At 47.7% G+C, this 12742-nt stretch overlaps 1 protein-coding gene across 3 annotated transcripts in view; it reads left to right on the top strand.

The window, feature by feature from the left end:
- The window catches only part of LOC115127065 (rho guanine nucleotide exchange factor TIAM1-like), a 254164-nt gene that overhangs the window by 161053 nt on the left and 80369 nt on the right, over nucleotides 1-12742 (top strand). For all 3 annotated transcript variants that reach the window (XM_065024176.1, XM_065024177.1, XM_065024178.1), the window contains exons 13-14: nucleotides 116-220; nucleotides 8989-9070. In XM_065024176.1, the coding sequence (XP_064880248.1) occupies nucleotides 116-220; nucleotides 8989-9070 (187 nt within the window). The remainder of the gene's footprint in view (nucleotides 1-115; nucleotides 221-8988; nucleotides 9071-12742) is intronic.

Raw genomic sequence — 12742 nt, 5'->3', positions numbered from 1 at the left:
TTCTATTGGTCCATTAAGCCAGGCAAGATCAACCACGCACAGATACAGTATTTGATCCCAGATCTGCTACTCAGCCTGTGCCAATCCTCTTTGTCTTCTTTACTGAACTCCACAGGCCCACCGGCTGGATCCTGCCAAACATTACCTCCGTCTCAAGTTCCTCATCGAAAACCAAGTCCAGTTCTACATCCCTAAACCGGAGGAGGACGTGTGTGACTTGGTACGTACGTGTGTGTGTGTGTGTTGTAACTTGGTACGTGTGGATGTGTGTGTATGTGTGTGTGTGTGTGTGTGGTTGTAACTTGGTACGTGTGGATGTGTGTGTGACTTGGTACGTGTGGATGTGGTTGTAACTTGGTACGTGTGGATGTGTGTGTGTGTGTGTGTGTGTGGTTGTAACTTGGTACGTGTGGATGTGTGTGTATGTATGTGTGTGTGTGTGTGGTTGTAACTTGGTACGTGTGGATGTGTGTGTATGTGACATGTGTGGATGTGTATGTGTGTGACTTGGTACGTGTAGTTGTGTGTGTGTGTGACTTGGTACGTGTGGTTGTGTGTGTGTGTGTGTGACTTGGTACGTGTGTGTGTGTGTGTGTGACTTGGTACGTGTGGTTGTGTGTGTGTGTGTGTGTGTGTGTGACTTGGTACGTGTGTGTGTGTGTGTGTGTGACTTGGTACGTGTGGTTGTGTGTGTGTGTGTGTGTGTGTGTGACTTGGGACGTTTCTGATTTCCTCACAGATGATCTCCTGTCACAGTTTTAGCACCCCGCTGAGATAGCAACACTCTGATACACACACACACAAGGTTTTCCGTGAGGAAAATGTGGATCCGGGCAAGTGACCAGCAGCATTTTAATTTATTGGACATTTGAGAAATGTACCAGACCCATAATTATATTATATTTATTTAACATTTAATTTAACGAGGCAAGTCAGTTCAGAACTAATTCTTATTTACAATAACAGCCTACCCCGGCCAAACCCTCCCCTAACCCGGACGACGCTGGGCCAATTGTGCGCCGCCCTATGGGACTCCCAATCACGGCCGGTTGTGATACAGCCTGGAATCGAACCAGGGTCTGTAGTGACGCCTCTAGCACTGAGATGCAGTGCCTTTAGACCGCTGTGATACAGCCTGGAATCGAACCAGGGTCTGTAGTGACGCCTCTAGCACTGAGATGCAATGCCTTTAGACCGCTGTGATACAGCCTGGAATCGAACCAGGGTCTGTAGTGACGTCTTTAGCACTGAGATGCAGTGCCTTAGACCGATGTGATACGGCCTGGAATCGAACCAGGGTCTGTAGTGACGCCTTTAGCACTGAGATGCAGTGCCTTTAGACCGCTGTGATACAGCCTGGAATCGAACCAGGATGTGTTGATAATATGACCAGGATGGGTTGATAACACGACCAGGCTGGGTTGATAATATGACCAGGATGGGTTGATAATATGACCAGGCTGGGTTGATAATATGACCAGGCTGGGTTGATAATATGACCAGGATGGGTTGATAATATGACCAGGATGGGTTGATAACACGACCAGGATGGGTTGATAATATGACCAGGATGGGTTGATAACACGACCAGGATGGGTTGATAAAATGACCAGGCTGGGTTGATAACACGACCAGGCTGGGTTGATAATATGACCAGGATGGGTTGATAACACGACCAGGATGGGTTGATAATATGACCAGGATGGGTTGATAATATAACCAGGATGGGTTGATAATATGGGTTGATAACACGACCAGGATGGGTTGATAATATGACCAGGATGGGTTGATAACACGACCAGGATGGGTTGATAACACGACCAGGATGGGTTGATAACACGACCGGGATGGGTTGATAACACGACCGGGATGGGTTGATAACACGACCGGGATGGGTTGATAACACGACCGGGATGGGTTGATAACACGACCGGGATGGGTTGATAACACGACCGGGATGGGTTGATAACACGACCGGGATGGGTTGATAACACGACCGGGATGGGTTGATAACACGACCGGGATGGGTTGATAACACGACCGGGATGGGTTGATAACACGACCGGGATGGGTTGATAACAGGACCAGGATGGGTTGATAACAGGACCAGGATGGGTTGATAATAGGACCAGGATGGGTTGATAACAGGACCAGGATGGGTTGATAATAGGACCGGGATGGGTTGATAACACGACCGGGATGGGTTGATAACACGACCGGGATGGGTTGATAATAGGACCAGGATGGGTTGATAATAGGACCAGGATGGGTTGATAACAGGACCAGGATGGGTTGATAACACGACCAGGATGGGTTGATAACACGACCAGGATGGGTTGATAACACGACCAGGATGGGTTGATAACACGACCAGGATGGGTTGATAATATGACCAGGATGGGTTGATAACATGACCAGGATGGGTTGATAATATAACCAGGATGGGTTGATAACACGACCAGGATGGGTTGATAATATGGGTTGATAATAGGACCAGGATGGGTTGATAATAGGACCGGGAAGGGTTGATAATATGGGTTGATAACACGACCAGGATGGGTTGATAACACGACCAGGATGGGTTGATAATATGGGTTGATAATAGGACCAGGATGGGTTGATAATAGGACCGGGAAGGGTTGATAATATGGGTTGATAACACGACCAGGATGGGTTGATAACACGACCAGGATGGGTTGATAATATGGGTTGATAATAGGACCAGGATGGGTTGATAATAGGACCGGGAAGGGTTGATAATATGGGTTGATAACACGACCAGGATGGGTTGATAACACGACCAGGATGGGTTGATAATATGGGTTGATAATAGGACCAGGATGGGTTGATAATAGGACCGGGAAGGGTTGATAATATGGGTTGATAACACGACCAGGATGGGTTGATAACACGACCAGGATGGGTTGATAACACGACCAGGATGGGTTGATAATATGACCAGGATGGGTTGATAATATGACCAGGATGGGTTGATAACACGACCAGGATGGGTTGATAATATGGGTTGATAATAGGACCAGGATGGGTTGATAATAGGACCGGGAAGGGTTGATAATATGGGTTGATAACACGACCAGGATGGGTTGATAACACGACCAGGATGGGTTGATAATATAACCAGGATGGGTTGATAACACGACCAGGATGGGTTGATAATATAACCAGGATGGGTTGATAACACGACCGGGATGGGTTGATAATAGGACCAGGATGGGTTGATAACACGACCAGGATGGGTTGATAATATAACCAGGATGGGTTGATAATATGGGTTGATAATATGGGTTGATAATAGGACCAGGATGGGTTGATAATAGGACCGGGAAGGGTTGATAATATGGGTTGATAACACGACCAGGATGGGTTGATAACACGACCAGGATGGGTTGATAACACGACCAGGATGGGTTGATAACACGACCAGGATGGGTTGATAACACGACCAGGATGGGTTGATAACACGACCAGGATGGGTTGATAACACGACCAGGATGTGCCTTTGGCTACTGGACAAATGAAGAAAGTTGATATGAAAACCAATAGAACAGGCGAGGAAGACTTTATAAAAAGTAATTGCTTCAATTGCATTTTTTTATGGTGGAATTTTTCCTAGGCTCCTTTGAAGCAAAGTAAGACGAGCCTCATGATATGAAGTAAATGTTAAGGTTTCAAACATTTCAGTTTATACACACACACACACACACACACACACACACACACACACACACACACCTCTAAACATGAACAACAGGTTTATATACACTGCTCAAAAAAATTAAGGGAACTCTTAAACAACACAATGTAACTCCAAGTCAATCACACTTCTGTGAAATCAAACTGTCCACTTAGGAAGCAACACTGATTGACAATACATTTCACATGCTGTTGTGCAAATGGAATAGACAACAGGTGGAAATTATAGGAAATTAGCAAGACACCCCCAATAAAGGAGTGGTTCTGCAGGTGATAACCACAGACCACTTCTCAGTTCCTATGCTTCCTGGCTGATGTTTTGGTCACTTTTGAATGCTGGCGGTGCTTTCACTCTAGTGGTAGCATGAGACGGAGTCTACAACCCACACAAGTGGCTCAGGTAGTGCAGCTCATCCAGGATGGCACATCAATGAGAGCTGTGGCAAGAAGGTTTGCTGTGTCTGTCAGCGTAGTGTCCAGAGCATGGAGGCGCTACCAGGAGACAGTCCAGCACAGGCCGTAGGAGGGCAACAACCCAGCAGCAGGACCGCTACCTCCGCCTTTGTGCAAGGAGGAGCAGGAGGAGCCCTGCAAAATGACCTCCAGCAGGCCACAAATGTGCATGTGTCTGCTCAAACGGTCAGAAACAGACTCCATGAGGGTGGTATGAGGGCCCGACGTCCACAGGTGGGGGTTGTGCTTACAGCCCAACACCGTGCAGGATGTTTTTCATTTGTCAGAGAACACCAAGATTGGCAAATTCGCCACTGGCGCACTGTGCTCTTCACAGATGAAAGCAGGTTCACACTGAGCACATGACAGACGTGACTGTCTGGAGACGCCGTGGAGAACGTTCTGCTGCCTGCAACATCCTCCAGCATGACCGGTTTGGTGGTGGATCAGTCATGGTGTGGGGTGGCATTTCTTTGGGGGGCCGCACAGCCCTCCATGTGCTCGCCAGAGGTAGCCTGACTGCCATTAGGTACCGAGATGAGATCCTCAGACCCCTTGAGACCATATGCTGGTGCGGTTGGCCCTGGGTTCCTCCTAATGCAAGACAATGCTAGACCTCATGTGGCTGAAGTGTGTCAGCAGTTCCTGCAAGAGGAAGGCATTGATGCTATGGACTGGCCCGCCCGTTCCCCAGACCTGAATCCAATTGAGCACATCTGGGACATCATGTCTCGCTCCATCCACCAACGCCACGTTGCACCACAGACTGTCCAGGAGTTGGCGGATGCTTTAGTCCAGGTCTGGGAGGAGATCCCTCAGGAGGATCAGCCTGTAGTGTGATTTTCCACTTTAATTTTGAGTGTGACTCCAAATCCAGACCTCCATGGGTTGATAAATTTGATTTCCATTGATAATTTTTGTGTGATTTTGTTGTCATCACATTCAACTATGTAAAGAAAAAAGTATTTAATAAGAATATTTCATTCATTCAGGTCTAGGATGTGTTATTTTAGTGTTCCCTTTATTTTTTTGAGCAGTGTATATATACACAAAACACACACACAGTTGAAGTCGGAAGTTTACATACACCTTGGCCAAATAGATTTAAACTCAGTTTTTCACAATTCCTGACATTTAATTTAATTCCCTGTCTTAGGTCAGTTAGGATAACCACTTTATTTTAAGAATGTGAAATGTCAGAATAAAAGTAGAGAGAAAGATTTAGTTCAGCTTTTCTTTCATTACATTCCCAGTGGGTCAGAAATTTAAATCCTAAATCCTCCATTTTTAATTGAAGGCTTCCGTTACCAGTTGATAAATACAAATAGTAAAAAAAAAATAATAATCTGGTCATCAAAACGTTTATAACACGCGATTAAATTTAGAAATTGTTGCAAAACTTAATTATGCAAATGAACATAATAAGCATACCTGGTCAAAGGTCAATGAATAAGACAATTGCCACGGACATTTGGCTGGCACCACATTTAAAAAAATACTGGGTATCGGATACCCTGAAACACACACACATATATATATATACACACACACACACCTCTCCAAACTTCTCGGTTTATATACATATTCACCCTACTTGTTGTTGCATTTGTATGGTGTATGTAGATGTAGGCTACTAGATGTAGGATAGTGTGCAGAGAGAGAGGGGAAACTCCCCAGTGATAGAGAGAGAGGGGTAACTACCCAGTGATAGAGAGAGAGAGGAGTAACTCCCCAGTGATAGAGAGAGAGGGGTAACTCCCCAGTGATAGAGAGAGAGAGGGGTAACTCCCCAGTGATAGAGAGAGAGGGGAAACTCCCCAGTGATAGAGAGAGAGAGGGGTAACTCCCCAGTGATAGAGAGAGAGAGAGGGGTAACTCCCCAGTGATAGAGAGAGGGGAAACTCCCCAGTGATAGAGAGAGAGAGGGGTAACTCCCCAGTGATAGAGAGAGAGAGAGGGGTAACTCCCCAGTGATAGAGAGAGAGAGAGGGGTAACTCCCCAGTGATAGAGAGAGAGAGAGGGGTAACTCCCCAGTGATAGAGAGAGAGAGAGGGGTAACTCCCCAGCGATAGAGAGAGAGAGAGGGGTAACTCCCCAGTGATAGAGAGAGAGAGGGGTAACTCCCCAGTGATAGAGAGAGAGAGAGGGGTAACTCCCCAGTGATAGAGAGAGAGAGGGGTAACTCCCCAGTGATAGAGAGTGAGAGGGGGGTAACTCCCCAGTGAGAGAGAGAAGAGTAACTCCCCAGTGATAGAGAGAGAGAGGAGTAACTCCCCAGTGATAGAGAGAGAGAGAGAGAGAGAGAGAGAGGGGAAACTCCCCAGTGATAGAGAGAGAGAGGAGTAACTCCCCAGTGATAGAGAGAGAGGGGTAACTCCCCAGTGATAGAGAGAGAGAGGAGTAACTCCCCAGTGATAGAGAGAGAGGGGTAACTCCCCAGTGATAGAGAGAGGGAGAGGGGTAACTCCCCAGTGATAGAGAGAGAGAGAGGGGTAACTCCCCAGTGATAGAGAGAGAGGGGGGGTAACTCCCCAGTGATAGAGAGAGAGAGAGGGGTAACTCCCCAGTGATAGAGAGAGAGAGGGGTAACTCCCCAGTGATAGAGAGAGAGAGAGGGGTAACTCCCCAGTGATAGAGAGAGAGAGAGGGGTAACTCCCCAGTGATAGAGAGAGAGGGGTAACTCCCCAGCGATAGAGAGAGAGAGGGGTAACTCCCCAGCGATAGAGAGAGAGAGGGGTAACTCCCCAGTGATAGAGAGTGAGAGGGGGGTAACTCCCCAGTGATAGAGAGAGAGGGGTAACTCCCCAGTGATAGAGAGAGAGAGGGGGGTAACTCCCCAGTGATAGAGAGGGGAAACTCCCCAGTGATAGAGAGAGAGAGAGAGGGATAACTCTCCAGTGATAGAGAGAGGGGTAACTCCCCAGTGATAGAGAGAGAGAGAGGGGTAACTCTCCAGTGATAGAGAGAGGGGTAACTCCCCAGTGATAGAGAGAGAGGGGTAACTCCCCAGTGATAGAGAGAGAGGGGTAACTCCCCAGTGATAGAGAGAGAGAGAGGGGTAACTCCCCAGTGATAGAGAGAGAGAGAGGGGTAACTCCCCAGTGATAGAGAGAGAGAGGGGTAACTCCCCAGTGATAGAGAGAGAGGGGGGGTAACTCCCCAGTGATAGAGAGAGAGAGAGGGGTAACTCCCCAGTGATAGAGAGAGAGAGGGGTAACTCCCCAGTGATAGAGAGAGAGAGAGGGGTAACTCCCCAGTGATAGAGAGAGAGAGAGGGGTAACTCCCCAGTGATAGAGAGAGAGGGGTAACTCCCCAGCGATAGAGAGAGAGAGGGGTAACTCCCCAGCGATAGAGAGAGAGAGGGGTAACTCCCCAGTGATAGAGAGTGAGAGGGGGGTAACTCCCCAGTGATAGAGAGAGAGGGGTAACTCCCCAGTGATAGAGAGAGAGAGGGGGGTAACTCCCCAGTGATAGAGAGAGAGGGGAAACTCCCCAGTGATAGAGAGAGAGAGAGAGGGATAACTCTCCAGTGATAGAGAGAGGGGTAACTCCCCAGTGATAGAGAGAGAGAGAGGGGTAACTCTCCAGTGATAGAGAGAGGGGTAACTCCCCAGTGATAGAGAGAGAGAGGGGTAACTCCCCAGTGATAGAGAGAGAGAGAGGGGTAACTCCCCAGTGATAGAGAGAGGGGTAACTCTCCAGTGATAGAGAGAGGGGTATCTCCCCAGTGATAGAGAGAGAGAGAGGGGTAACTCCCCAGTGATAGAGAGAGGGGTAACACCCCAGTGATAGAGAGAGGGGTAACTCCCCAGTGATAGAGAGAGGGGTAACTCTCCGGACGCCCCCACAGACTCAGTATCTCTCCATACCCTTAATAAAGACATATAACATTCGTCCTTATTAAGTGTATGCAAATGACTGAGATACACAAATTAATTCAGTTCTGTCTCTGACAGTATGGGAGCTATGGACACACTCATTTACATATGCATAAATTAGACTCCCTCCTCGTATGCCCTCCTGTGTAACAAAACATTAATGTTTCTCCATCTCTCTCCTTCTCCATCTCTCTCCTTCTCCATCTCTCTCCTTCTCTTGCCTTCTCTCTCCTTTTCCATCTCTCTCCTTCTCCATCTCTCTCCTTCTCTTGCCTTCTCTCTCCTTTTCCATCTCTCTCCTTCTCCATCTCTCTCCTTCTCCATCTCTCTCCTTCTCCATCTCTCTCCTTCTCTTGCCTTCTCTCTCCTTCTCCATCTCTCTCCTTCTCTTGCCTCTCTCCTTCTCCATCTCTCTCCTTCTCCATCTCTCTCCTTCTCCATCTTTCTCCTTCTCTCTCCTTCTCCATCTCTCTCCTTCTCCTTCTCCATCTCTCTCCTTCTCCATCTCTCTCCTTCTCCTTCTCCATCTCTATCCTTCTCCATCTCTATCCTTCTCCATCTCTATCCTTCTCCATCTCACTCCTTCTCCATCTCTCTCCTTCTCCATCTCTCCCCTTCTCTTGCCTTCTCTCTTCTTCTCCATCTCTCTCCTTCTCTTGCCTTCTCGCTCCTTCTCCATCTCGCTCCTTCTCCATCTCTCTCCTTCTCTTGCCTTCTCTCACCTTCTCTTGCCTTCTCTCTCCTTCTCCATCTCTCTCCTTCTCCATCTCTCTCCTTCTCCTTCTCTCTCCTTCTCCTTCTCTCTCCTTCTCCATCTCTCTCCTTCTCCATCTCTCTCCTTCTCTTGCCTTCTCTCTCCTTCTCTTGCCTTCTCTCTCCTTCTCTTGCCTTCTCCATCCTCTCCATCTTTCTTTCCTTCGTTCTCTTCTTCTCTCCACAGCTTTATAAAGAGATAGAGCTGGGCTCCAAAATAACCAAAGTCATCCAGTTCGACAGGGATGAGTCCTGTATGATTGGCTACGGTAAGGATGAGTCCTGTATGATCCTGTATGATTGGTTACGGTAAGGATGAGTCCTGTATGATTGGCTACGGTAAGGATGAGTCCTGTATGATTGGTTACGGTAAGGATGAGTCCTGTATGATTGGCTACGGTAAGGATGAGTCCTGTATGATTGGTTACTTATTTTTTGAAGAAACATTCAAATGAAGGAGCTGGACAAGATGGCGAACTGAACACAACAGTGTAGATCACCTCAATATGAAATTGTAATATTCAATATCAGTAAGTCAGACTAAATATTAGTATTTCACAAACTGGTGAAACACAAAATAAATCATAAGACTACAGAAATGTATCGACAAATATTACGAAAACAAGCAACAGACAAACATGACGGAGAGTAAAACAGGGGAACCAATCAACACGGAGAGTAAAACAGGGGAACCAATCTCATCATGGAGAGTAAAACAGGGGAACCAATCAACACGGAGAGTAAAACAGGGGAACCAATCTCAACACGGAGAGTAAAACAGGGGAACCAATCAACATGGAGAGTAAAACAGGGGAACCAATCAACATGGAGAGTAAAACAGGGGAACCAATCAACATGGAGAGTAAACCAGGAGAACCAATCTCAACATGGAGAGTAAAACAGGGGAACCAATCAACATGGAGAGTAAAACAGGGGAACCAATCTCAACACAGAGAGTAAAACAGGGCAACCAATCAACATGGAGAGTAAAACAGGGGACCAATCTCATCATGGAGAGTAAAACAGGGTAGGGGTTGATTAATGGAACACCCAATACTATCCATGGTAGGGATTGAATAATGGAACACCCAATACTGAAAGGAGCATACTGGCAGCTAACAGCAGCATACTGGCAGCTAACAGCAGCTAACAGCAGCATACTGGCAGCTAACAGCAGCATACTGGCAGCTAACAGCAGCATACAGACAGCTAACAGCAGCATACTGGCAGCTAACAGCAGCATACTGGCAGCTAACAGCAGCTAACAGCAGCGTACTGGCAGCTAACAGCAGCTAACAGCAGCATACAGACAGCTAACAGCAGTTAACAGCAGCATACAGACAGCTAACAGCAGCATACAGACAGCTAACAGCAGCATACAGACAGCTAACAGCAGCATACTGGCAGCTAACAGCAGCATACAGACAGCTAACAGCAGCATACTGGCAGCTAACAGCAGCATACTGACAGCTAACAGCAGCATACAGGCAGCTAACAGCAGCATACAGACAGCTAACAGCAGCATACAGACAGCTAACAGCAGCATACAGACAGCTAACAGCAGCATACTGACAGCTAACAGCAGCATACAGGCAGCTAACAGCAGCATACAGACAGCTAACAGCAGCATACAGACAGCTAACAGCAGCATACTGGCAGCTAACAGCAGCATACAGACAGCTAACAGCAGCATACAGGCAGCTAACAGCAGCATACAGACAGCTAACAGCAGCATACAGGCAGCTAACAGCAGCATACAGACAGCTAACAGCAGCATACAGACAGCTAACAGCAGCATACTGGCAGCTAACCGCAGCGAACAGCAGCATACAGACAGCTAACCGCAGCTAACCGCAGCATACAGACAGCTAACAGCAGCATACAGACAGCTAACAGCAGCATACAGGCAGCTAACAGCAGCTAACAGCAGCTAACAGCAGCATACTGGCAGCTAACAGCAGCATACAGACAGCTAACAGCAGCATACAGGCAGCTAACAGCAGCTAACATTAGCTAACAGCAGCATACAGACAGCTAACAGCAGCATACAGGCAGCTAACATTAGCTAACAGCAGCATACAGACAGCTAACAGCAGCATACAGACAGCTAACAGCAGTATACAGGCAGCTAACAGCAGCTAACAGCAGCATACAGACAGCATACTGGCAGCTAACAGCAGCATACAGGCAGCTAACAGCAGCATACAGACAGCTAACAGCAGCATACAGACAGCTAACAGCAGCATACAGACAGCTAACAGCAGCATACAGGCAGCTAACAGCAGTTAACAGCAGCATACAGGCAGCTAACAGCAGCATACAGACAGCTAACAGCAGCATACAGGCAGCTAACAGCAGCTAACATTAGCTAACAGCAGCATACAGACAGCTAACAGCAGCTAACAGCAGCATACAGACAGCTAACAGCAGCATACAGACAGCTAACAGCAGTATACAGGCAGCTAACAGCAGCATACAGACAGCATACTGGCAGCTAACAGCAGCATACAGACAACATACTGGCAGCTAACAGCAGCATACAGGCAGCTAACAGCAGCATACAGGCAGCTAACAGCAGCATACAGACAGCTAACAGCAGCATACAGACAGCTAACAGCAGCATACAGACAGCTAACAGCAGCATACAGGCAGCTAACAGCAGTTAACAGCAGCATACAGGCAGCTAACAGCAGTTAACAGCAGCATACAGGCAGCTAACAGCAGCATACTGGCAGCTAACAGCAGCATACAGGCAGCTAACAGCAGCATACAGGCAGCTAACAGCAGCATACAGACAGCTAACAGCAGCATACTGGCAGCTAACAGCAGCATACAGACAGCTAACAGCAGCATACAGGCAGCTAACAGCAGCATACAGACAGCTAACAGCAGCATACTGGCAGCTAACAACAGCATACAGACAGCTAACAGCAGCATACAGACAGCTAACAGCAGCATACTGGCAGCTAACAGCAGCATACAGACAGCTAACAGCAGCATACAGACAGCTAACAGCAGCATACAGGCAGCTAACAGCAGCATACTGGCAGCTAACAGCAGCATACAGGCAGCTAACAGCAGCTAACAGCAGCTAACATCAGCATACTGGCAGCTAACAGCAGCATACAGACAGCTAACAGCAGCATACAGACAGCTAACAGCAGCATACAGGCAGCTAACAGCAGCATACAGGCAGCTAACAGCAGCATACAGACAGCTAACAGCAGCATACAGGCAGCTAACAGCAGCTAACATTAGCTAACAGCAGCATACAGACAGCTAACATTAGCTAACAGCAGCATACAGACAGCTAACAGCAGCATACAGCAGTATACAGGCAGCTAACAGCAGCTAACAGCAGCATACAGACAGCATACTGGCAGCTAACAGCAGCATACAGGCAGCTAACAGCAGCATACAGGCAGCTAACAGCAGCATACAGGCAGCTAACAGCAGCATACAGGCAGCTAACAGCAGCATACAGACAGCTAACAGCAGCATACAGCCAGCTAACAGCAGCATACAGGCAGCTAACAGCAGTTAACAGCAGCATACAGGCAGCTAACAGCAGCATACAGGCAGCTAACAGCAGTTAACAGCAGCATACAGGAGGCTAACAGCAGTTAACAGCAGCATACAGGCAGCTAACAGCAGCATACTGGCAGCTAACAGCAGCATACAGGCAGCTAACAGCAGCATACAGGCAGCTAACAGCAGCATACTGGCAGCTAACAGCAGCATACTGGCAGCTAACAGCAGCATACAGGCAGCTAACAGCAGCATACAGACAGCTAACAGCAGCATACTGGCAGCTAACAACAGCATACAGACAGCTAACAGCAGCATACTGGCAGCTAACAACAGCATACAGACAGCTAACAGCAGCATACAGACAGCTAACAGCAGCATACTGGCAGCTAACAGCAGTATACAGGCAGCTA

Source organism: Oncorhynchus nerka, linkage group LG11 (genome assembly GCF_034236695.1).
Source record: "Oncorhynchus nerka isolate Pitt River linkage group LG11, Oner_Uvic_2.0, whole genome shotgun sequence".
Lineage (NCBI taxonomy): Eukaryota > Metazoa > Chordata > Actinopteri > Salmoniformes > Salmonidae > Oncorhynchus > Oncorhynchus nerka.
The sequence above is the reverse complement of the archived record's forward strand: the minus strand, read 5'-3'. Positions and strand labels throughout refer to the sequence as shown.